This window comes from Plecotus auritus (genome assembly GCF_963455305.1).
Source record: "Plecotus auritus genome assembly, chromosome: 4".
Classification (NCBI taxonomy): Eukaryota; Metazoa; Chordata; class Mammalia; order Chiroptera; family Vespertilionidae; genus Plecotus; species Plecotus auritus.
Genome location: NC_137775.1, coordinates 107,983,217 through 108,008,448, shown reverse-complemented (window position 1 = coordinate 108,008,448; position 25,232 = coordinate 107,983,217). Strand labels below are relative to the sequence as shown.

Below are 25,232 nucleotides of genomic sequence, written 5' to 3'. Positions count from 1 at the left end.
AGCGCAGTTCTGATTTGTGGCACTGCAAAACACGGTAACTTTTTCTCTTCTTTAAAAGCCACCGTGCAACACAATAAATGGGCTGCAGCCCAGAGCTTAGTGAGGCACATGACAGAAAACCATTTCCCACGCACAGCACCCACGTCACACTGACAATGACCAATGCGCTCCAACACGTGCAACACAATAAATGGGCTGCAGCCCACAGCACAGCGCCCGCCTCGCCCGGAGCCAGGATTTTCTAGTGTCTCTGCAGATGGAAGTCATCAAGGCGGAGAGGCTGACAGGCCCTATCCCATGTCACCAAAACCTGATCTTCGTCCCACACCCCCAGTTATAGAGGCAAGTCTGCCCCTTAGGATCCCAAAGTTGAAAAGACCCTAGGAATGAGAAGGCCAGCAATCCCCTTACAGCTAAGCAAACTGAAGCGCAGAAAGTGATGTGCCAGAGGCCAAGAATGCGAATGACAAAGCCCAAAACACACTCAGAGCACAGCAGGAGCTCTCAGTGAGGGCGGCCAGAGGAAGGACGCTGGGGAGGGAGCACCTTCTGGTGCAAAGCTCGCTTCTCCCAGGCACAGCCTCACCCTTTTCCAGGTGGCCAGCAGCTGTTTATCGGACATCTGCTCTGGGTAATCCGCAATGGCAAACACACACCCCAGCAAGAAGCCTTCTTCTGGAACTAGAATAGAATTGTACGGGAAAAACACAATTAAAGCCCATGAATACATGTGCACAGAAACGTAAGAAGCCTGTCTTGCTGAGTTCAACTTGAAATTATGAAGTGCGTCACGATGACCTGGACAGTTTACCCGGGCACTGAATACTCTGAGGCAGTCCCAGTGGCAGCCTGGCACTCTAAGGACACCAACGTTCACGTGCGTGTCTGACGTCCCGACTACAGAGACAGTGTGCCTGCTTCACCACCAGCTCTATCTTTTGTCAGGGCCGATGCACGCCCCCATTTTGTAAGAATTATTTTGATGTGAATCCTTACCCACCCTCAAGCACTCTCCAAGCATTTATGCAAGTGCAAGACGGTCAGGAGAAAGAAAGAAACACATCGACATTACTAACTCTCCACTGCTGGGTCGTGTCCGAAGAGCGGCTGCTGAGGCTGCTGCTGAGGCAGGTGAGGCTGCTGGGGCAGGTGAGGCTGCTGGGGCAGGTGTGGCTGCTGAGGCTGCAGGGGTGGAGCCTGGTGCTGCGAAGCCTGGTGCTGCAGCACCTGCGGCGTCTGACTCAGGTGCTGTGCTGCGTGTGTCTGCATCTGCTGCTGGTGGTGCAGGCGCTGCAGCTGCTGCTGCTGTAACTGTACCAGCTGTTGTTGCTGCAGCTGGTGCAGCTGGTGCTGCAGGGCATGCTGCTGCTGCAGGGGCTGGAGCTGCTGTGGGCGGTGAGGCTGCGGCTGTGGGAACGGGTGTGGAGGGACTGGCTGGGGCTGCTGTGGAATCTGTGGCGGCTGCTGGAGCTGCATGATCTGCTGGGGTGGCAGGTGCAGGACGGGGTGCTGCGGTAGCTGCTGGGACAGCTGTGGCTCTGGAGGCACTTTCACTTGGCTGAAGAGCACTGCATTGGTGTTCGCGTGGCCCTGTTGGCTGTGATTCACCTGCTGCTCAACATGTTTTGTAGGTGCTGAAAGGGACTGTAAGATCTAGAAAACAAGAATAAGGCAAAGTCACCCACCGTTCCTGAAACGTATTAATATCAACTAAGAATGACAGTGTATTTATTTACATGGCCCTTTAATCTTCACCTAACCGGCAACAAGCTGCAAACCAGCAGAAGTCTCAGGAACACAGCCTTTTCCTGTGTATTTATTTAAAAAACATCACCAACTTCAATAAAACAAGTACAGTATTTTTCTGTGTATAAGACACACCCATGTATAAGATGCCCACCCCCTTTTCCAACCCAAAATTAAGAAATCAATATTTTAAACATTTTGCTGGTTTTCTTCTTAAGGTCTTCCTTTTTGGCATCTTAAGGAGTTGTTCTTCCTGTTTTCTCCACTGTCTGATCATACACTCAGTGGGAGGAGGTTCAAATTGTCTTTCTGCAGCTCTAGTTCCATGCTCTTTTGCATAGCTGATTACATTCACTTTGAATTTTGCAGAGTAAGACAATCACTTACCGGTATTTATCTTTTTATTTTTTGACATCTGTATGGGCTCAGAACACTCTGGTCCCTGTTGCACTCTCCACCTCCAATTATAGCATCAGCTGACATCAGTAACAATAAGGCCCGTGATTGGAGGAAGCCTGTTTGACAAGGTATGGGCAGCTGCACACCCTCATGGCTCCCTCCACGGCTGACTTCCATGTATAAGACGCCCCTTGATTTTCAGTATTAACGGTTTCAGGAAAAAAATTGTCTTATACACGGAAAAATACGGTAAGTGAAGTCACCAAGAGCTAAAACCGAGCAAGTAAAAGAATAAGCTACAGAAATGAAGCTGACAAACCTAAGTAAGCCCCACCTGGCTGATATGTTTAAAGAGCCCAGCCTGAGGGCAGCAAACACAAAGCAGAGGGGAAGTGGCTCTCTGCCCTGCTTCCTTCTCAGGCTGCTGGCCAGGCTGCCCCAGACCTTCCCTACCTGAGCAAAGCTCAGGCTGAAGCATCCATCTTATATAAAAACTGCTGTTTGAAATTTTAACCCTGCTATTTTGGCTTCTGTAGACGCTTGCTTGCTTAAAAAATAAGGAAAATAAGACTACTCCCATTCCAGAGAGGCCGTGGACTCTCTGAGTTGTCAGTGCTGACACCAGGCCAGGCCTTGAGATATGGTCTCATGGCCCCTTCCCAGCAGGTAGGCCTTCTTTCCCAGAAGGCCCGGAAGTCTCATTCCAAATTTGGGAGACAAAAGAGCTAGGAAAAGTATAAATGGAAAAGGTTTCCTCCATGTGGGGGGGGGGGGGGGGGGGGGAGGGGCAGAATTTGAAAGCACATTTTTCTCTGGCCCTGACCTTAATAAAATGTAATTCCCTTTCTCTAAGCATGGCTTGGTTTTTTTTCCGGTCTTCTGTAACAAGGCACCCCAGCCAGACTCAGCTCCCCCACACCTCCTTCCCACAGCTACCGACAAAGAAGGGGTCCCGAGGAGAGTCAGACGTGAAGACCACCTCCCACCGTGAGAGCACCGCATGAACCTCCCCAGACCGCAGTCCCCATCAGGATGCCAGCCTCTCACCTGCGGTCACTGCTCTGAGGGACAGAAAAACACCGGCAGCTTGTTTAAATGGTCAGCCTTCCCCCAACACCCTGGAGCTCTGAGATGGCCGAATGCTCCTGCCCAGAGGGAACCCCCAGGCCGGGCCTCCTCTCAGGTTCATGCTGCCTAGTACTGACAGGAGCCAGCGGGGGGGTGGGGGGTGGGAGAAGAGGGGGGCAGGGCAGGGGAAGAGGACGCGGGTAGGAGTGGCCCCCAGCCAGTGGCGGGCAGGTGACTGGTGTCCTCCCAGTGCTGAACAGAACAAAAGAAACACATCACACATGGACTGTCCCAATGTGCTCAGCTTCTTGTGGTCAGTGGGAACCAGTAACCAGAGCGCCACGAAAATGACAACTGTGTTTCAGCACGTATCTCCCACTTCAACAGACTCCAAACGTCAAGTTCTATAACTTGCAAGGGTGACAGCTCTGGATTTAATGATGAAATGATTGCGTTTAAACCAGAAATAAGTCCAACTCCAGAGCTGGGGACCTGTGTTTGGAAATCACCTCACAGATAAGACACCCCCAGAAGGAGATTCTCTTGGTGCTTCAAATACGTCCCTGCTTGCCCGGCCGGTGGTGCTCAGTGGTTGAATGTCGACCTATGAACCAGGAGGTCAAGGTTCAATTCCTGGTCAGGGCACATGCCCGGGATGTGGGCTCCATCCCCAGTAAGGGGCATACAGAAGGCAGCGGATCAATGACTCGCTTTCATCATTGATGTTTCTATCTCTCCCTCGTCCTTTCTCCCTGAAATCAATTTTAAAATATTTAATAAAAAAAAAAATTTCTGCTGAGCTCTCAACAGAAAACAGTGAAACAGGATGTAGAAGCAGGACGCACAGGTGTCACCAACACTCAGCAATGACGGGGCATGAACCTGAGCTCAGCTCACGGCCAGAAGAGCAGCGCTATAGGAAGGCAGGCAGCGTGGAGAGCCACCTGCTTGTGTCTCTGCAGATCAGCAGGGAGTGTCCCCCACCACTGGTCAGGGCAGTGGCCACATCCTGGGAGTTTTTCGTTCTACAGCCTTTGGTACCTTTGAGGTTTTTATTTGGTACATGTGTTTTCGCCCTCAGAAGTAACACCCATGTTGGGTAACTGATGGTTAACAAGGAAATAAACACTGTCTGGCACAATGGAAAGGACTGAAACAGCAGGTTGCCACCTGCCACTTGCACCCCAACCCCAGACCTAAGTGGGCCTTCACGATGGAGCTTGTTAGGAGGGCCAGCTGGGATGCCCAGAGCCAGAGGCTGGTCCCCTCTCAGCTCGGACTTCCCAGAGCAGCCAGGACGGGCGGGGTTGGCCCCATGAAGAGGGCCACTATCTGAGGGGCCGAGGAGGCTGGAGGTGAGAGCGAGCTCGGAGGGGGTGCAGAGGCATTGGAGCGGGCACGGGTGGGCCGGTGGTGACAGACGCTGCTGAGAACACCCTGTACTCACAGGTTCCATCCCCTACCCGACTCAGGCAGACATGCCAGTCCCGAGGAACCGAGGGAAAAAGACTTTTCACTGCTTGATATCATAACCTGCCACGCTGCCAACAATCTTAATAATGTCAAGAATTTTCCGTACGTAACTGCCAGTCTTTATTAAATCACTTAATATAGAAGGCATTATGATACATGCCACATGGCTCCTAATCATTAAAAATGTGCAATTTAAACAGGATTTTGATGATTAGCCATGTTTCCTCAACTCCCTGATCCAATTTTATATTAAATATGTCTTGTATCTCTAACATGTCAGAAATTCATTTTCTTCACATCCAGCAGCAAAATGACCTAATATTCCTACACTGCTGAGAAACTCAGAAAATCTCTGCCACGGGCGTCAGGTGATCAAACCCTCGTGCAGCCTGGACGGGTCCCCTTAGGGAAGGCATCCAGCTTGCGAGTCGTCCCTTAACATCCTACCTGCAGAGATGTGCCCAAACTCGATGCTGGAGTCACTTCATTAAAATGACACTTTTTTCTCTACGTCCAAATATAAATGTAGGGAACTTGGGATGCACCGCCTGTGAAAACACATTTCTGCCCAACTTCACAGACTACTTCCCCTCCGAATCCCTGCCCTGAAGGGAGAAAGGGGCACTTGGTCAGCGCCAAGGGCATCACACGCTCTCCCCAGCTCCCACACCAGCCCTGAGGACACCCTTCGGGCATATCCTCCACTGCTGGCCTCAAGGACAAGTCCACTGGGACAAAGGGAGCCTCTCCAGCCCAGCCCAGCCCAGCCCCCAGCCTCCCCCCACATCACTCAGGTTCACCTCGTCCCCCACCCCCAGGCTGCCTCTGGCCACCACTCTGCTCTCCCCAAACCCCTGTGCCCAGCCGCTCCAGGGCTTTCCCAATGTCCCACGCCCTTCACTCCCAGCTCAGCACCATCAGGACAGCGGACCCTGCTCCTGTCCCCTTAGCCGCTCACTCCAGTCACCCTCCAGAGCCCAGGGCCTAGGCAGGTGCACAAGTGGGATGGGATGGTGGGATGGGACAGCGGGCAGGAACAGACAGAGCATGGGAACCGCACCACAGGAGCCCTGTGTCCGAAAGGGCAGCAGCTGCTCAGCCAGGAGGATGCCAACAGCCAGATGTGACCACCACGCAGCTCATCCCACTGCTGTCCAGACAGGCCCGAAAGCCCCTCTTCAGGGAGAAGTTCATGATTTGGGCAAATAAATAACATTTTTAAAAAATTGTTTGGACCAAACTAAACGTGTCAGGCAGAGTGTGACCTGCCAGCAAAGTCACCATACCTCCAAAATTGCTAGTGGAACATGCGAGCTCTGAACACACCTGCTCGCCTCCTGCCTGGCCCGGGTTCAAGGTGGGCACCTTCTTTACCCTGAGCATGGTTACCATGGCCACCCGCCAGCTGGGCTCTAACCAGGGCAGCAGTGCAGGCCCAGAATCTCTATCCACAGCTCCAGACCCGCTACCCTCCTTGAACCCGTGGCCCCACCTTGCCTCGCTCCCAGCAACTCCGGAGCCCACCTCCCAGCGCCCTGAGAATCATGCACTATCCATTACTCACTGCTCAACCCCAGGGAGGGACGGAGGGAGGGAAAGGACATTTTTCAATGCATGTCTAACCAATACAGACTTAAAACCCGCCACCGCTATCATAGCTGTGGCCCTGTGATTTCTAACAGGAAGTGTGTATCTGGCCACCAAACCAAGCCCCAGGCCTCCTCAGACACAGCGCACTCCTCGCCTGGGCCACGTGGACCCACGCAGAACCCACACACACACTCATGTCACTGAGTTCCGGTTTCCCTGACTTCCTTCTCTTACAACCCAGTGAATCATGGTCCTTCCATCTTCACAGGTGTGGATCCTTGGTGGGAATGCTCTCTCCTCGGGCTTCCGGGGCTGAAGCCCTGCTTACGGCACCTCCTCCTGAGGTTATGGCACCTCCTCCTGAGGCTCCCTGACCACCACACCCGCAACAGCCTTCCTCCCCAGCTGTTAGTGTGGCCCCTTACTTTCTCAACACCCAGACCAGTCGGAAGCCCTTCTGCTCAGAGCTGTCTGCTGTCTGTCTGTCTTCACCTAAAACAAGAGCAGGGGATTTGTCTGTCTTGTTTACCATTTGTCTCCATGCTCACAGAAATGCAAGCAGGCCTGATATACCTCCCAACTACCACCGCGTTAAACTGAAAAACACCTACTAAAACTCTTAAGGTCCAGTCTGCACCAACAAGCTCCAATCACAAAACTGTAAACAGAGATGAAGGCCCTTCGAGGAGTGGATGGGAGGATGCTTATCCAGGTGAAGCTCATCACGAGCAAGTGAAGAGCAGCTGCAGAGTGCACCCCTTTTGTGGTCCAGCTAACCTCAAGCCAAACAGGAGGAGACTTTTCCTGCAGGAGAGTGGGCACCTGAGCCTGGTCCTGTCGGGCGGGTGGCGCCTTCGCCTCCACGCATGCCTGACACTGAAATACATACACACACACACAACAGACTCAAGTTCTCACAAAAGTACATACTGCAAGTGTGTCAATTGTTCTGAAAAAGCAAAAATGATAAATGACACTGCAACAGACTGAGATCCAATTACAAAATCCCAGATTTACATTCCTGTTTTAAAGGAGTGACTTATATAAGTCAGACAGAGAAAGACAAATACCATGTGATTTCACTTATGTGGAATCTAAAGAACAAAACAAACATGGAGGGGTCAATGGGGGGTGGAAGGGGACTCTGTAATACCTTCAACAATAAAGGTAAGTTTTTAAAAAACAAAACAAATGATAAACTCATAGACACAGAGAACACACTAAAGGCTGTAGAGGGAGGGGTGGGGTGGGTGAGAGGTGACGGACTGAGAAAGACAGAATGGTGGTTGCCGGACAGTTACAGAGAGTGCAGTCAGCAATGTGTGGTAACTGTGGTGCCGGGAATATCGGGGGTACTATGTAAAACACACAGTCTAACCCTGTGCTGTGCACCTGAAGCCCATACAAAATATAACAGTGAAAGTAAACTGTAGATGAAAAAAATAAGTGAATGAACTTGAAGAAAGACTCACGTGGGCCACGCTGGACGGCCTGCTCACCTGCTGACCGTCGGCGCTGCCAGGGATGCTTCTCAGCGTCCGCACAGCGGGGCTCCAGGCGGCCAGCATGTCTGACCTCTCAGAACTCTGGAGATTCGGTCCCGAGGTCATCAGGCCCCCACGGCTGTCAGGAGGCAGGATGCCCCCGGGGACAGGTGGCACGTTGGCACACAGGTTGATCAGGCCGGGCTCCTTGCCCGCAGGCAGCCTGCACTTGGCCGCCGACACCTGGGGGACCTCCGCGGGGGTCCAGTTCAGGTTTCTCTCTTGCTTCTCAGGGGATGAGTCTGAGGAATCGTCAAACATCAGCTCCCCCTTAGCTTTCTCAGGGTTTGACTTAGGAGAGAAATGCTGGTCCCCTGAAGGAGACCCTTCCTGAGAACTGACAGGGCTCGACTTGTCATCTGTACTGCCCTCATTCGGGGAGCCGTGCTCCTCATTGTCTACCTCCTCCTCCTCCTCTTCCTCCTCCTCCTCCTCTTCATAAATGATTAGGCGAGGGTGATAAAATGCTTCATCCTTTTTGGTTTTCTCAGATATGCAATCCAGGACCCAGTCGGGGGTCACGATTTTGATACTTGCTCTCCGCAGGGCACACTCGTACTTCTCCTAGGACAGAGAGCAGTACAGACAGCAGTCAGCCGCATCACAGCCTGACCCTGCATTCCCGCTCAGCACTGAGGGCCCGCACACCGAGAGCCCCCGCTCCTCTCCTGCAGGGGCTGAGCCCCAAGCGAACCCTGTTTCAGCAACCAGGACAGTCTCATCCAGAGATTGTGTTTAATATAAAGGGTGTTTTAGATACAAGAGCAGAGCTAGGAATCCTATGGAACTCTCTCATGAAGGAAATGAATGTCTGCCATCTAATCTAGTTTCACTGGCACAAGCCTATGACTGTGGGGGTGTCTGCAGGACACCAGGGGATCTGGGAATGCTCTCCTCACTGTTCTCTAGTGCTTCCCGAGCTCACTACCAGAGACCCAGAGGACGCATGTCTCTGCCTGATGAGAAGGCAATGTACCCCGGTGCTGAGCGGCACGAGTAGGATTATACGGGTTCTATGAGGGGAGGGCCCAGGGCGAGCCTCCTTGCAGGGCTTCAGACCACAGTCAGAGGCAAACACCGGCTGAGGAGCCTGTGGGGGCAGGGACAGCAGAAGGCTCTCCGACTGGCCAGGGTGCACAATGACCAGAGGACAGAGGAAGGAAGTGGACATTTAAACAAGAGTAATGTGACCAGTCTGTAAAGACGTCAGTTAACCAGCATCTCACCTGCCTGCTTCTAAAGACAAACTAGCTATTAAAGTGATTTATTCTAAGCCAAAAATCATACTGATACAAAAAGAGCCCCCCACTATTTAACCAAAGCATGCTACTTTCCTCTTAAATTTTTACACAAAATACAAGTTTTTACTTGGATTTTAAGATTCATATGTTGAATTTTCACAGAAAAAGTTTCTTCTTGGATTGTGTGGCTGGTTAAGTCACAACCAAACTTGCTGGTGTCCAGTTCCTTTTCTCGCCAGGACACTGGCAGGACCAGAAACGGGCGCTCAGTGCAGAGGTGACAGGGACCCCCTGCACTATGGGCTCTGCTGCCTCCCCTCCCCTCCTCCTGCAGCAGGCACTCAGATGAAACACTGAGGCATAAGGACTGGAGGAAGGGCTGGTATGTGACTTGTCTGCTATGAACACTGCACTTGATTCTCAGTCACACGCTGCTGTGCACAGAGGAACAGGTGTGAGTTCCACAGCAAAGCAGCACTGGGATGTCAGTGTGCCCGGCTCCCTGGGAGGGGGCTCAGCAGGTAGCAGGCGTCTTCACCAGGCTCTTAAGGGGCCAGGCCGGGCACAGTCTGCATTCCCACAAGTCCCGAGGGAGGCCGCTGCTGAGGACGTGGGGTGACCTGGGGGCCCACCAGTGTTTAGGGATGAGAGCCCTGTGCTTACCAAGATAAACATGGCTTCACATCTTCTAGATCATATATGAAAAGTCACTAAATGTGTGTTGGTAATTACGCTTGCGACAAGGCAATTTTAAAAACTGTGACAAGGACTAAAATACAGGGTGTCCCAAAAAAATGTACACACACTCAGGCTGCCAATTATAATGCCAATGGGTTAATCTGGAAAAAAAAAAAAAAAAAAGAAAAGAAACATCAATTGAGAGCTACCAGCTGTTTTGGGGGACACCCTGTATGTATTTTCACAAATGACAATGAACTTATGTTTTATTGGACTTGAAAGGAAACTCCAGAGATTCAAAACACTTTCCTATTTGCTCCATGAAATAACCCAAAATTTCTTTGTATGCGGAAGTCACATCTGGCTCCAAATGAAACTTATAATCACCTCACATCCTTTGTGGAATACAGCTGGGCATAAATAACATAAGCTAACCTAATCAGTGTTGATGAATAGAAACCTGAGGGGACACAGAAAAGGCGCACGTACAGGAAGCGCTTACCCCCTTCGGCTCCGGCACAACCAGGTGTGTGCACCTCTTGTTGAGGCTCAGCTGGCAGGCCCCCCCGTAGAAAGTCAGCAGGGCCCACAGGGCGCTCCTGTCTTCAGGTGACACCTGGTGAATCCGAAACAGGGCTCGTGTCACACATTTGGTCTTGGCATGTCTGTTTACATGGTGACAAATAACAGCTCCGCTTTATCTACATTTCTCCCTTAAGTGAAATTAACCCAAGTATCAGTGGGAAAACGTGACAAGCTTTTTGCTATTTGTTCATAGTGGTAAGAAGCTGCAGTCCTACATCACAGTTTTACATACATCACTTTTTCTGCCTTGTCACCAAATGAATAACACTAGGCCACATTCCACCATCTAACTGAGTCACTTGCAAAGCATTTAAACAAGAGCAGCATCAACATCATATTCAAGACGCACCTCAGTCACAATGGGTAACAAAAGCTAATTATGAAATGGGTAAAATAAAATAAAAGACACAAACACAGTGGTTTGCAAACACAGGGGAAAACATGAATTCTATTTAGCACAGAAAGAGGAGCAAGACCAGCCTCACAGAGACAGCGCCATGCTTCTGAGGGGGAAGCAGGCTCCGGCTCGCGGCTGGTGCTGTGAACAGGCCCTGGCTGACAAAAAGCAGCTCCCTTCCCTGCCTGCCTACTGTGCACCAGGACCTGCGCGCTGCCTCCACCTGCCCCCACCCTCCCAGCCGAGAGAAGCAGGTAAGGAAACAAAGTCACAAAAACTGGCAGCCAATAATCAGCCAATAATCGGAAAAACTGGCTCTCACACCCGGTCTGTCTGAGCCCAGACAACCTTTTCCCGCTGCTCTATGGGCTTCTTTCTCTAAGGGCAGTTACTGCCAAAAATAATTTCTAAAAATTAAAACATCAGAGTCTGAAAGGCAAACATTTAAGAAAAATAAAGGTGTTGGTGTTAATTCTAAAATATCACTGACCACTTCAACCTTTTCTAGATAATTTGTTATAAATTGAGGATTATGATTAAGAATTCCAAACTGTCTCAAGTTAATTTTTAAAAAGTATTGGTAAACTGAATTTTTTCCTTTTGTTATTATTCAGCTTGCCAAAAATCTAATATTCTACATCTACTCTCATCCATTTTACAAATAAGTCTAGAAATTATTTTACATTCCACAATGCTCTGTGAATACTACAAGAACACATTAATTTTATAGAACCATTATTTTGCATCTGTTTAATTTAGTAAACCACTGTGACATTTCAGAAAATTGGATCAAAAGATTTTCATTAGAGGTTTTCACAAAAACATCTTGGAGAGTAAGATTTAATTATATGACAGCAGAGGTTACTCCTGAATCGTTACATAATCTTTATTAAAGTGAAATTAAAAACATAACCTAGATGTGCCTTTACTACAAAGACTTGGCCACACATGGCCTTGGTGAGGTATTACTTCTGTTGTACTGAATGCAGTAATTCTAACCCCAGCCCTGCTTGGCCCAAGTCCTGCGCCTGGCCTCACGTGGCCTCGTGGGATGATGCAGTGGCATGCTGGGGAAAGAGCCCCGGGAGGAAGAGGGAGACCTGGTCAGACATGGGACCTCAGAAACCACCCTGTCAACTGGGACAAGCCCGGTGAGCAACACTCGCCAGCCAGAGTTAGAGTGAAAGGACCTCAAACCCCCACAGCGCATTCACTACATCTGTGCCCGCATGCTTGTAACGAAGAAGGCTCTTCTTTCCCCACCAAAATGTTCACACTAGCGGGAACGGGTTATGGGGACATTTTTATTTTTTATACTTTTCTGTATTTTCCAAATTTTATAACTGGGGAAAAGTGCTTTTTTTTTTTAAAGCAACTTTCTAAACTCAAATCTACCATCTCCACTAATGAAGCTGGGTGTCTGCCCAGTGCCTTTAGGCTAAAATTCAAAAAAGGTGAACATGTGTATCTGGCCCTTCCTGACCTGTCTGGCTGCAAGGGCCTCTTCCTCTTGGTACCATGCCCACATGGGTGCCCACCCTGACTACAGAACTAAGCAACACTCTTCGCCACACCTGCTGTCCCCATGCCTCACCGCAACCTCTCCCCACCCCGCCCCCACGCCACTCGCTCCCACCCCTCGAGGAGGTGCTCGCTGCCGCTGCCCTGGCCCCACAGCAAGCTGCTCACAGGTACCCACGTGCTTGTCTACCCCCACCCACCCCTTGGCCCCCTAAGCTTAAAGCAGAGAGGATGCCGACTCACCTGCATGCCCTAAGTACTAGTTAAGTGCTGCCCTTCCCAGCTTCTCCCTGAGCTCACACCTCAGATGCTCCCTGGCTCTAGCCCACATGAAAGCTCCTTGCCCAGCCTTGATTACAAACTAGAATCCCATTTATTAGAGGCCTGAGTCTTACATGTCCTTGGTATCTTTCACAGGACCGAGTACAGTGAGGCACATGGGTAGGCAGTCTGAGATACAGAATGAAAAGGGCTTTTATTTTCTGTCCTCCAGATTTAAACCGTGGCCCTGGCCAGGCTCCCCGCCTGTCTCGGCCTCTTCCCTGAAACCTACCCAGCACCCGTCAACAGGCCTCGGCCTGCACCAGCATGGGGTCAGAGGCAGGGATGCCTGCTCCCCAACTTCCACTGCTTAGTACCCTTCCCTGCTGTCCCTGGAGAGCGCGGGAGGACTCCAACAGAGCTCAGCTGTACAAGCCCCTGGTGGGAAGACAGGTCTCTCCGAACCGCCACATAGTCCTTTCGTAGAGGTGGAGCCCTCCGGGTCCAAGAGGGGCAGACACCAGGGTCTCTCCTCGTGCAGACCAAGCATGGCGGTGGCTCCCCTCCCAGACCATTCCACACCTGACATTTGCACACGTTACACGTGGTGTGAGTTCACAGGTCTGCACCCCTAGACTCACTGAGCGAGGAAATCTCTCATTCACTTGGCTCCTGGGCACTGCTCCTGTCACAAAGGAAGTCGTCAGCCAGCTGCATGAGCTTAACGCAGCTCAAAACTGGTTTTTCCGCCACCTTGGACACCAGTGCCCAGCATGCTTTTCACCAGGACTTCTTCACACCAATGACTAGCAGCCAGAGCCTCTGCCCCTCCCCTCATGTGTGCCATCTCCCTGCACTTGGGCGCAGGTCTCTATCACTGGCCCAACGCACACCGTAAGTGACAAACTGAGAACACAGTAACCTACAGAGGTCCTAACACGGAGCCTAGACTCCGATTGCACTTGCTCTAAAGTCTTAAAATCCTGTCCAAGGTCTTGCTAAATTCACCCTGTCCACCACAGACCCAGCCACACTCCAGAATGCACCTCGGACCTTGATACTCGCAGCAGCTGGGCCACTTCCCAGACCACAGGACCGGACCAGTGACAGCGTGCACCTAGGAGCACCTAGGAGACTGAGGCCAGCTTCCCATGTCCCCCCGCAACGCCACCCATTACCACACCTTAGTCTTCTCAGCCCAGAATAGAGGTCTACTTAGACCCCCAGCCTGTACTAGGCCCTCGAGCCCATCAGCGGCCCTGTGTCACTGTCCGGGGCCACAGGACAACTGTCAGCTACCACTGAATGCTCCTCGCCTTTACCTGGGTGCTGTTTCCCAGCAAAAAAAGCAAAATCGGTATGTCTGACTCACTTTGGCTCCCCAAAATCCTATTGTCCTCCTCCAGCATCCTCTGTGCTAGCCCAGCTTCGTTGCTGTCATCTGCCCTCTACGCCCCTCTGTGGGAGGCAGTAAAAATGCCCAGACCTTCCTCCAGGTATACAGCTGATCACCCCAAACACCACGAGTTTCACACCCGCTTCCTCACCTGCCCTCAGAAACCAGCTCCTGTTTCACACCCAGCAACAATGCGATCACCAACCAGAGCGCTGGAACGGGGGCGGGGGGGGGGGGGGGGGCTCTGACCCTGGTTTCAGGAGGAAGCACCTCCCACTGGGTGAGCACAGCTTCTCCCTGTACTTGAGGCCCCACCTGGCTCCAAGGTCAGTGCCTCAGTGCGGCATCTCCACCCACAGGGCTGACCCAAATCCAAACCTTTGTCTGGTCTAAAGACTGGACCGGTCCCTCCCATAAACTCCCATCCTTCCCCTCCTCAGTCAGCTAACAGCCCCAGACCAGTGTCACCTACAAGATTTCAGGGGTTTAATTTTCTTTGCTTATCCTGTGCTTTCCAAATGTTCTAGGAAACATTTGTAATCCAAAATGAAACATAAAGCAGCACCCTCCACTGGCTCCTTCATCAGGTTCACACTCAGATCCCTGACTCAGTCCCCTGTTCCCCCCACACCCGGCGCAGGCTGCCAGGGCCTCGCTGCCCCTCCCACCTGCTCTATTTGGGAAGCCCTCTCCCTGCCCCATTTTTACTCCAATTCTGCCCATCCTTTCAGGCCCACTCAATCTGACATCCTCCACCAAGGGTCCTAACTGGAGTCCACACTGCTGCTTCCTTCTGAGCTCAGAGGTCAGCATCTGTGCCACCTGACCCGGGACTCGTGCACAGATTTTACATACACAGTCACCCTCCATGTCATGTGTATCTATATACATAAAACCCTAAGCGACCGTTCAACCATTAGACTGTTTGGCCGGTGGCTATGATGTGCACTGATGACCAGGGGGCAGTTGCTCAACGCAGGAGCTGCCCCCTGGTGGTCAGTGCACTCCCACAGCGGGAGCGCCACTCAGCTGATCAAGGGGCGCCAGAGGGGGGCCAGAAGCCTGGCTCGCGGGCTGGCTCGCGGGCTGGCTCGCGGGCTGGTGAGCGCAGCTGCAGCAGTGCAAGCCTCTCCTGCCTCTGTGGTAGCACTACCAAATGGCGACAGCCGCAGGATCAGCAGGAGCAGTGTGGCGCCTGGCCCAGGCTTGGGCTCAGGCTCCTCCCCGGCCGCCTGCCGCTTTGGGCACTACTACATCCTTCGAGGGATGTCAGACTTCTGGCCTGCGGGGATCTGGCCGAAACTGGCAGTCCTATATCCCCTGAGGGGTCCTGGACTGCAAGAGGGCACAGGCCAGGCTGAGGGACCCCACTGGTGCACGAATCCATGCACTGAGCCTCTAGTCATGTAATAATCCACTACATACATGACCTTTGTTAAATGCAGCTGTTAAGTTTTTCCTCTCAAGACTAAAAGTGTTCTCTAGCACTCAACTAATAATGACTATGTAAGAATTGTATAATTCTAATGACCTTTGCTTCTTTATTTCCCCAGGTCAGCCCTGCTAAACCCCACATCACTGCGGCCATGGCCCCTGACATCCTAGTCTCCCTGCCCAGCCTCTTCCTCCCACTTTCTCATTCAGTTCGAGCCTCGGGACAGTGGGCTTTGAAGCTCTGAACCCAGAAATCCAGGCAAGACAAATACAACTACATGTGAAATGCACATTTTAACCAGAGAACACTGTGTTTATGGATGATGAGTGATATTAAAAAATTTTTTCACTTTTAAGTTTTCTGATGTTTATTCTAAATCTGGAACATACAGAGAAGTATAAGGAAAATAATAAAAAGTACATGTGACCACAGTAACTATCATTAAAGGGCTTTCATTTTAGCCAACTTTAAAGATCACCACATAAATATGCATTTATAGCACCAATGTGAAAAACACTAAGATGCAAATACCAACAAAATTCCTATTCTTGAGAAAAAAAAAAGCCAAATTTTCAAGGATGTGTATTAAGTGGATGTAACAAAAACAAAACTAAAGGATTTTATAATCTTCCAGAGCTTCCAGAATTTACAAGAGACACAAACAAAAACATAGTAACCATAATTAAGCTTACTTATTGCTTAGATGGCTGAGACCGTTGATATGAAATTGTGGCCAATAACCTCACAATTTCAAGCTGAATATTACTGGTTCCATAATCCTCTATTAAAAAGGCATTTTTTAAAAAGCAAGACTACAATCTAAATTCCTTTTCATCTCACCTTACATCCTTGACGTGCCCTTTCTCAAAGGCTTGCTCCAAGATGGGACTAAACACTTTCCCCAAAACACTGTCTAAGGCCCAGATCATGGAATGGGATCACGAGCACACACAGAAGGGCAGCGTGCCGAGGCACTGTGCACTGACTAGTAATTCTAGATAAATTTCTCTATGTAATTTTAAAGTAAGTTTAATAGCAACTTGATTTTTTTATAATCATTTTTTATAGCTAGAGGGTGTTTTCAGCAGGGGGTTGAGAGGACAGAATACAATAAAAAACATTAACTAATCCCTTCTCTCATCACCCACATCTGGAAATGAAGCATGAGTGTCTACACAACTGTGCCCCACAGAGCACGCAGTTCAGCAATGCTTGTGCACAAACACGAATAACATGAGAGTGACCGCGGGCGTGCTCACCTGGGACAGGCAGGCTATGACTCCAAAAAAGGTCTGGCAGGACTCGGGAGAAAATCCGTTGACTCTGATGGACAGTTAAGATTCCAATGCAATGAGAGCAGTGCCACCTACAGTTCACGCACACTCACACTCACCCACTACAGGAAGACACAGACCAAAAGTAACCCGAGCACAGGGGACTGGGAGAGGAGGGGACTGGGAGAGGAGGCGACAGCACAGAGAGCAGAGGTTTTCTGTGAGGGCGCTCCCAAAGCCAGTGAGCGTGGCACTCACCAAGCACTTGGCCCGAGATCCAGCACACGCGTGCCCATGCCCATACACACAGGGCAGAGCGGGCATCTCAGAGCAAGTCCACAGTCTCGAGTGTGATCCCTTTTGCTGTGCAGCAACAAATCCCTCATAAAAGGGCCTGAGCTCTGGTGCCAACGCCTCCACTACCGGTGAGAACAGGCCGGACCCCCGGGCTTCAGCTCCCCCTTTGCTAACACTAGAGCCAGCAACGCTCTTCTAAAGCTCTGACTTTAAAATTCATTCAGAATCCTGCTTGAAGAGCGTCTGTGAGCCAACAGGGCACAGCCGTCCCTATGCAGGCTCTGGGCTCAGATGCCCACAGGCCAGCCTGGCCTGAGTCTCTTCTGAAGACTGTGGAGTATCTGCAATCCTGTCCCTATAGGAGAAAGTTCACCTACTGAGATGGGTGAACAAAGAGAACTGTCAGACTGGAAACACTACTGCACTTTGAAGTCTCCTACCCAGGCACACTGAAAACCGCTAAACCTGAGCCTGCAGCATGCAGGGCCCTGTACACCCCAACCTCATGCCGCCAGCCCTATCACCATACTCCTGCCTTCACTTGGGCCCCTCGGCTGGCCAACACTTGGCAAAGCAGGAACAAGGGAAAGCTGGAGGGTGTGGTCCGGGAGACCTGAGTGCCCTCTCTGACCCTGGAGCTTCTCCGGGATGGCAAGTGGTGGCTGGAGGATGGCCTTCTGAGGGCCCCTGTGAGGAGGGTGCCCGACCCACACAGCACTAACCTCTCATCTGCAGAAGTACCTCCCACTCCCAGTCTGTTTTCCCTGTGTTCATAAAGAAAACACCCCCTCCCCCCAAATAAAACCAAAACCCATTTCCTTTAACTCTCTCTTTTTTTTTAATTTTTCACTCAGTTGTTTTTGGTTTTTATTGATTTCAGAGAGAAAGGGAGAGGGAGATAGAAACATCAATGATGAGAGAGAATCATTGGTCGGCTGCCTCCTGCACGTCCCCTACTGGGGATTGAGTCCACAACCCAGGCATGTGCCCTTGACCGGAATCGAACCCAGGACCTTTCAGTCCGCAGGCCAACACACTATCCACTGAGCCAAACCAGCTAGGGCTCCTTTAACTCTTTACAATGGATGAGAAATGGGATTTCTGGGACGGACTTGCTCCAGTTCTGCATATCACCCAAGAACTGCGTATAAAGGGATACTCCCTGTTTATTTGAGGTCCCTATAAATACTTAATGCAATGAGATGCCCGCTGTCGGCACCAATCCAATAAGAATAAAGGCGTCTGCAGGAACAGCCTGGCCCAGAGCAGAACAGAGGGGGCTGCATGACGTCATCTCCTTCCCGGCCCTAAAGTGTTAACAGCGTAACTGGAGCCTGCAGCTGTGTCCACTCGGCTGCTCGCCTTTGCCACGGGTCAGGACATAGGATGGACACAACACAATTCACCACGGAACCCACTTCTCACCCAGCAATTCCCACATCAAGCATCAATGCTCTCTCCCCACTCCTTTCCCCCAAAAAGGATACGGCAGGAGCGCTCCACACTGCACAGACAGAACCACCCAGGACGGCTGCAAAAGAAAACAGGACTCAATCAAAGGGTGTTTCCAACTTACAAAGTGACATACTCTACCAGTGTTGCTCCTAGACACTAAAGACTCAGTTATAACTGACCACGAAGCACCCAAACTGCAGCGATGGTATTCATGTAGAAGGAACAAAAGGGTCAAAGGCTCTCTGTGAATGCCCAAGGAGAAAGCTTAAAATTATGTATAAAAGTTTAATTCCATGCATTACTGCTTAAGCCTCAAGGCCGGCTAGAAACTGTCCTGCCAACTGAGGCCCCCTGCCCTCCCTATCCAACCTGTACCAGCCCCTCCTAAGTCCTTCTTGATCCTGAATCAAATAAGGTGTGAACTGGTGTGTTTTTTCAATGAAGCCAAATAGACACGATATCAGTACACCGTACAAGGTAACTTTTTATGAATTCTAAAACTCAGATTAATTATAAAACCGTAAGTTAATCACTACCTTTGGGGATACTTTATATATTTTTAAATTATCTTACATTTTATTTTTTTATATTTAATTTTAAGAAGTACATGAATCACTATACTGATAGCTCTGCTTCACGAAATCACTATGTAAAAATCTAGTGATGCCTGGTTTAGCCAGCCGACTCTAGGACTTCACCAGCTGAAACACGCACACACTCCCGCGTTAGCTCACACGCCAGGTATTTACTGAGATTCTCCTTAGGTGCACAGACGGTGCAGGCACCAGCCACGACATGAACACAGAAGTGCAGTCTTCTCATGCAGCAGCATCCTCACTAATGCTCTGCACTGTTTCTGTCACTACCTTAAAAGAACTTTGGAGCCCAGCTGGCCTGGCTCAGTGGTTGAGTGTCAACCTGTGAACCAGGAGGTCACAGTTCGATTCCCGGTCAGAGCACATGTCCAGGTTGTGGGCTCGATCCCCAGTAGGGGGTGTGCAGGAGGCAGCTGATCAATGATTCTCTCCCATCATTGATGTTTCTATCTCTCTCTCCCTCTCCCTTACTCTCTGAAATCAATAAAAAAAATATATTTAAAAAAAAAAAAAAGAACTTTGGAAAGGGAAGTACCCCTCATCCTTTTTTTAGGTAACGCCAACAACTTTTCAGCATAAGTTTATCTTCTGCAGACAGAGTGCAGGAATATGAAACATTTTATGAAATGGAGACTGGCTCTACTTGGGATAATTACTGCACGAAGATCTGATTACTTTGCCGAATGCTGAGCTAACTCAATGGGTAAGTGCACTGGGCCGAAAGAAAGCACCTCGCCAGCGTATCTTCACATCGTCTGACTCTAGTCAAACTCCCGGGAATTCAGTTAAGCTGGAACAGGAACCTACATCGGTGACCCTGCTTTGACCCTCCTGCATTCAGAACACCTTCACATGAGCCGGGCCATTCTCAGCAGCAGCACCCAGAACCCCTCAGGTCTGCTCAGACCTAGTTTCTAGGTATTCCTTTGATGTGTCCTGAGGGTGCTCAGAGCCGGGGGGCAATGCAGGGTACCAGGACTCGGAGGGCGATGGTGGACAGGTGAGAGGGACAACTGTGAAGGGGTGTCCTCAGGCTGCAGGAAGGGCCCCAGAAGGAAGCCGACTCTCTGGAAAGGACTCCTTGCGACACAGTCTGCAGTCACAGTCACAGGGATCTACAGGTGGCGACCTGACTGCTTCCTCCAGCCTGGGTGTCGCTGGGTCCAATGTACACATACATTACAAATCATGGGGTGTTACCTACATACAAATTTCATTCCAGAAGGTATTACAAAATATTTGCTACTGACCTTCACAACAGGTAAATCAAAGACTTCCCGGGCCTCCCCGACCTCTGGGTTGTCCCCATCTTCAGAAATGATGTGCGAGGCCAGTGCGTTGTAGGACACTTCCTTAGCCTTCCCAGCCTTTAGAAGCTGAATAACCTTTAAAGAAACCACACACATTAAAATTCTGCATTTCATTCTTGGTGTGTACAAATTAGTGTGAACATGAACATTCTAATTAAAAACACACCTTGTTCTCCACACACACCTTGTACTCTGTCATAGTCAATGAAACATTAGGGGACAATGAAAAGCAGCAACTCTTGGTTCACTGACAAGTGAGCAGGGAGGCTACTGTGAGCAGGTGCCACAGGGTATCAGCGCTGAAGACAGAGGACTGACAGACACCTAGCACACAGCCCCGTGCGCCGGAGATCTGGTCTGGCTTGGCGATGGGTGTTCACCGCCAATAGGAAAGGCCCGGGAAGGGACACAGCAGGTCCCTGACCAGACACCACAGGAACCGAACTCCGATTTCTGTCAATGGGCCTGTGCTAAACCTGGTTTTGTGACATGTCCTTTTGCTGCAGGTCCAAGAACCTATTGACGAATTTGAGGACTCACTGGACATGAGTGGAATCCTTGTGAATTTAAAACAATTAACGAGGCAAAGACAATGCTGCGCTGTAAGGAGAGCAGTGTTCCCACGGGTCAGGTGAGCACAAATGCACTGTGCACACCTTCTTCAGTGCTACGCAATTTTATTCTCAGGGAAGGCAGGAGGGCTGGGAGCAGCTAAGACATGATCAGATTTTCTAGAAAGATTGACGGTCAGTGTCAAAGAATGGACTGGTTTGGCTCCATGATGAGCCAGGTGACCTGGGAGGAATGGCTGCAATAACCAGGTGACAAGGCAGGCACATGACCTAAAGCAGTGGTCGGCAAACTGCGGCTCTTTGGCCCCTTGAGTGTGGCTCTTCCACAAAATACCACAGCCTGGGCGAGTCTATTTTGAAGAAGTGGCGTTAGAAGAAGTTTAAAAAATTTGGCTCTCAAAAGAAATTTTAATCGTTGTACTGTTGATATTTGGCTCTGTTGACTAATGAGTTTGCCGACCACTGCCCTAAAGGAAAAGGGGAGGAAGACACACGTGAGAGACCTAGCAGGACATAGTGACTGTGGTGACTGAAAGGGGTGTAGGCACAGGAGGAAAGAACGAAGTGCTGGGAACCACAGACCAGCATAGAGGGCGGAGCACACTAGCAGGGTGGGGACCTGAAAAGAAGGAAGTTTAGATTAGTGAGATGACAGCCAGAGCTCCTGAGTTTACCCACAAGAGGGACAACCTCTTTAGGATGCGTTACCACCCATCGATAGGACTGGAACAGATGCCAATATTTGTTCCATGAATGAAAGCACCATGGTCATCAGCCACAAACCAGCTCACTTTCTTTCTCCCCTGACCTCCAAGCATCTTTAGCTTCACATGCGCTCAACTCGTCTCACAGAAAATGCCTCCATTCTGCTCCGGATCCTACTGCCTTTTCTAAGAGTCTGGAAACTTCACCCTCTCCCCGCTGCCTACGAAGTTCCAAGTGGCCACGTCTTGTGTACATGCACATGCGCAAACAGACCCTGCCCTGACCCTTCTCTGCTGCCTTTCCATGCCTCATTTCTTAAAACAATAGGCAGCCTTTTGGGTTTCACACCCTCACTGATGCCCAGTGTCTGCCAACAGCTTCACTGTCGACGCCTGCAGGCCCACATGGACTCTGAAGATGCCCAAGGCGCCAGCCTGTCCAGTCTCCACACTGCCCATCTCGGCCTGCAGGCACTTCTGCTCCCTCTGCTCCCAGTCCACCCATCGGCTAGCATCTCCCAAACACACGGATGCCTCCTCTCTTGGGCATATGTCCCACCTGAAGGCAATCATCTTTCACCCTAAGTGAAGGACCCATGGGAAAGGACGCCTACTCAGGAACATTTCAGTGGTGCCTTCCCCTAAGCACCCCAGCACCTGGCACCCTATGCTAACGCCCTCAGGTGTGCCACCCGCCCACCGCCACCCATAAGACCCATCTTTCTGTTACACCTGGACCCAGCGCCATGCCTGACGTGCACTAATGTTCAATGTGTCAACTTTCTGAGTCCGTATTTATACGATCCCGAGAATCAGATGTTCTGGCTCTATACTTTTTAGAAAGCAAACTGTTGCAGATCCAAGTGGTTTTTGAACATTTTTAAGCACTTAGATTTGACTTACACTGTTGAGCAAATATGGTTCAACATAAGTTGCTCCAGGTTTTAAGTAGCATGGGGTTCAAGTCCTAAATGAGATGGGGGGTGAAAGAAAGGGGAGTTACCAGCACTGGAAAAAGCTAACGTTGTCACAGTCTAGCATAATCAGAGTTCAGAGCCTGTTTACGTTTACATTCAAAGCTAGAGTCTCTTCACCCTAAAGGTGCAGGGAAGTATCACCTGGGGTCACCCTGGGGAGTCTGGTTAATAGGACATCAAGCACAAGCCTCCAGAATGCCAAGACCACAGCGCCTTCTATACCAACTTTCCTTCTACATCAACCATGTGCCTTTGCTAACCTCAGTCTGCACTCTTCCCGGCTCCCCACGCCCTTCCTCCAGGCTGGGCACTCACTGGGGACGAGACTCCCGGGCCACATAACTGCATAGATAAAGAAAGGGAGGATCAGAAGATTAACCTGAAGAGGTTATTCAACTAAGACTGGTTCCCACTGCAGAATGAGACTAGCATTTAAACAGATGTATCACTGAGAAAAAGCTTAGGAAAAGCCTCAATAACCTTTCCCACGAGCCCACACTAGAAAGTTTTAAAGGGTGAGTGTGGATGGTGCTAAGTGGGTATTTTCTACATTTACTGTATAATTCACCCAATACCCAATTAGGAAAATCCAGGAATCCGAATTTGCTGGTGAACTGAGCGCTTCTCAGGTGCGCACAGATGACAGCTGGGTGGCTGCCACCCCGGGCCAGCTAGCAGCCCCCTCGCGCGGGAGCCCAGACACCAGAGCGGGCCGGCAGCACAGAGACAGGCACCTGTCCCGATCCTGCCTGGAAAGGAGGGGACGGGCGCTTCCAGAGGCGGCCGCGGGGTCGGGGGCTTACGGCCACGCGACGGGACGCCCGGCAACGCCAGGCGGAGGACAGCTCGGCAATATGCGCTAGGCCGAGCTAGGACTCGGGGGACACTGAGCAAAAGGAACTCAGGAGCTGACCCACCCACGTGCTCTACCCTCCTCTCGGGTCTGGGCATGCCCCAGGGTCCCGCAAACGCCCCCAGATCTCCTCCTGGGTCCCGCAGACGCCCCCAGGTCCCCTCCCTCCCCCGGGGCGCCGGCCCCAGGCCTGCTCGGCGCCAGGCGGCCCAGCCTACGCGCGGCCAGGCCAGCGGGGACCGGGCGGTGGGGTCCCGACTTTCTACGCCCAAGCGCGCGCCCGCGGCGGGAACGGGGCGGGCCGGAGACGCGGCGGCGGGGGCGGCGCGGTACCTGCGGGTCGATGTCGCCCACCGCGTAGTACTTGACCTCCCTGAACAAGTCCTCGGGAACTTGCGGCGCCTGGTCCGCCATGGTCGCGGCGGCTCCCGCCCGGAGCCCGCGGGGCAAAGTGCCCTACGGGTCGGCCCGGCCCGGTGCGGCGAGTCCGGCCCGCTCCCCCGCCCTCCGCGCCCCGCCCGCGCCGAACGACCCAAGCGCGGGAGCCGCGCTCGTACTGCGGGATGCACCATCCGCGGGACGCCGGGGGGAGCGCCGAGGGCCGGGCAGTCAGCCGACACCGCCCAGCGCCTCCGCTGCGGCCGGCGGGCCCCGGGATACGGCTTGAGCGCAGCCCGCTCCAGGAACAAGGGCTCTTATGGCTGCCGCTCCCTCACGCGAGGGCCCGGTGGACGCGGGGAAACGAGCGCCCCCACGTGCGGCCGGAGTGGGCCGGCCCTGGGAGAGAGGGAACGCGAGCCCCCTCCCGGCAGCACGCGCGGCACCTGGGCGGTGCGTGCGCGCGGCGACGGGGGCGGGGCGAGGGGCGGTGGCCGCGACGGGGGCGGGGCGAGGGCCGGCGGCCGCGGATCTCGGAGCTTCAGCGTCTCAGCGCCAAGGAGCTGAGCATCGTCGGTTGCCGCACGGCCGGACCCAAGGGGACGCCTCACACCTGCGGCCGAGGAGGGCCGGTCCTGGCTGAGAGCGGGGACAAGTCGGGTCCCCGCCGCTGACCGAGGTGCCCGGCTCCCTGGCCCAGCCGGTGGGCGTCTCCCCGCCAGTCCGCTCCTGCCGAGACCTGCGCTGTGGGCTGAGCCCCGCTCTGCTCCCCGCGGAGCCACTGACAACGCGACGGTGACGCGTTCCCGCTCTGACGTCATCCTGTCGCCGGAGAGGACGGAGAGGCGCCTGCACTCTCTCCATCCTACCGCGAGTCCCCGCGTCCTGGGGAGTCTCCCGACCAGCCTGGGCCCGCGGCGGCTGAGAATCGGTTTGAGCCCTTCTTCCCCAGGTGTTCTAAGGCTTTACCTCCTGCTGCTGTTACCTGCTAAGCAGGAGGACGTTTTTAAGTAACTGTCAGTGAACTTGTGTTTTTTTTTAATCTTTCCCCCGCCCGGCGACGTGCTCAGAGGTTGAGCGTGGGCCTGGGAACCAGAAGGTCACGGTTGGATTCCCGGTCAGGGCACCTGCCCGGGTTGTGGCTAGATCCCCAGTGTGGGGCGTGCAGGAAGCAGCGTTAATGAATCTCATCATTGATGTTTCTCTCTTCCTCTCCCTCCCTCTCTGAAATCAATAAAAATATATTTTTAAGAAATAGGAAAATAATATTCCAAGAGAGTTAGTGTGGCACTCTCATGACATTAATTCATTATCGTTATCAGTCTGTGATCACAGAGAAGTTCAGAGAGCAAAGGTGATGTATGTGGTGGTTCAGCCATCTGGGTGCACTGGCCCCTTAACCAGGTGAGTGAGGTTTTGATCGCCCTTCCCGTTGTGTGTGTGTAAGGAGTTTTTTTGTATGGGCAGAAAGTGAGCCCTTTA

General features: G+C 51.8%; 1 protein-coding gene across 3 annotated transcripts in view; it reads right to left on the bottom strand.

Moving 5' to 3' along the window:
- Positions 1-23,913, bottom strand: part of PAXIP1 (PAX interacting protein 1) — a 38,776-nt gene extending 14,863 nt beyond the window's left edge. Inside the window, exons 1-8 of one of the 3 annotated variants that reach the window (XM_080664646.1) lie at positions 23,706-23,913; positions 20,207-20,341; positions 18,393-18,436; positions 16,594-16,657; positions 10,242-10,355; positions 7,749-8,384; positions 1,077-1,653; positions 587-681 (exon numbers count right to left, since the gene is read on the bottom strand). In XM_080664646.1, the coding sequence (XP_080520772.1) occupies positions 587-681; positions 1,077-1,653; positions 7,749-8,384; positions 10,242-10,355; positions 16,594-16,657; positions 18,393-18,436; positions 20,207-20,341; positions 23,706-23,786 (1,746 nt within the window). In that variant the 5' untranslated portion in view covers positions 23,787-23,913. The remainder of the gene's footprint in view (positions 1-586; positions 682-1,076; positions 1,654-7,748; positions 8,385-10,241; positions 10,356-16,593; positions 16,658-18,392; positions 18,437-20,206; positions 20,342-23,705) is intronic. The other 2 variants (XM_080664647.1, XM_080664645.1) reach the window with 2 other exon arrangements.
- Between the last annotated feature and the right edge of the window lie 1,319 nt (positions 23,914-25,232).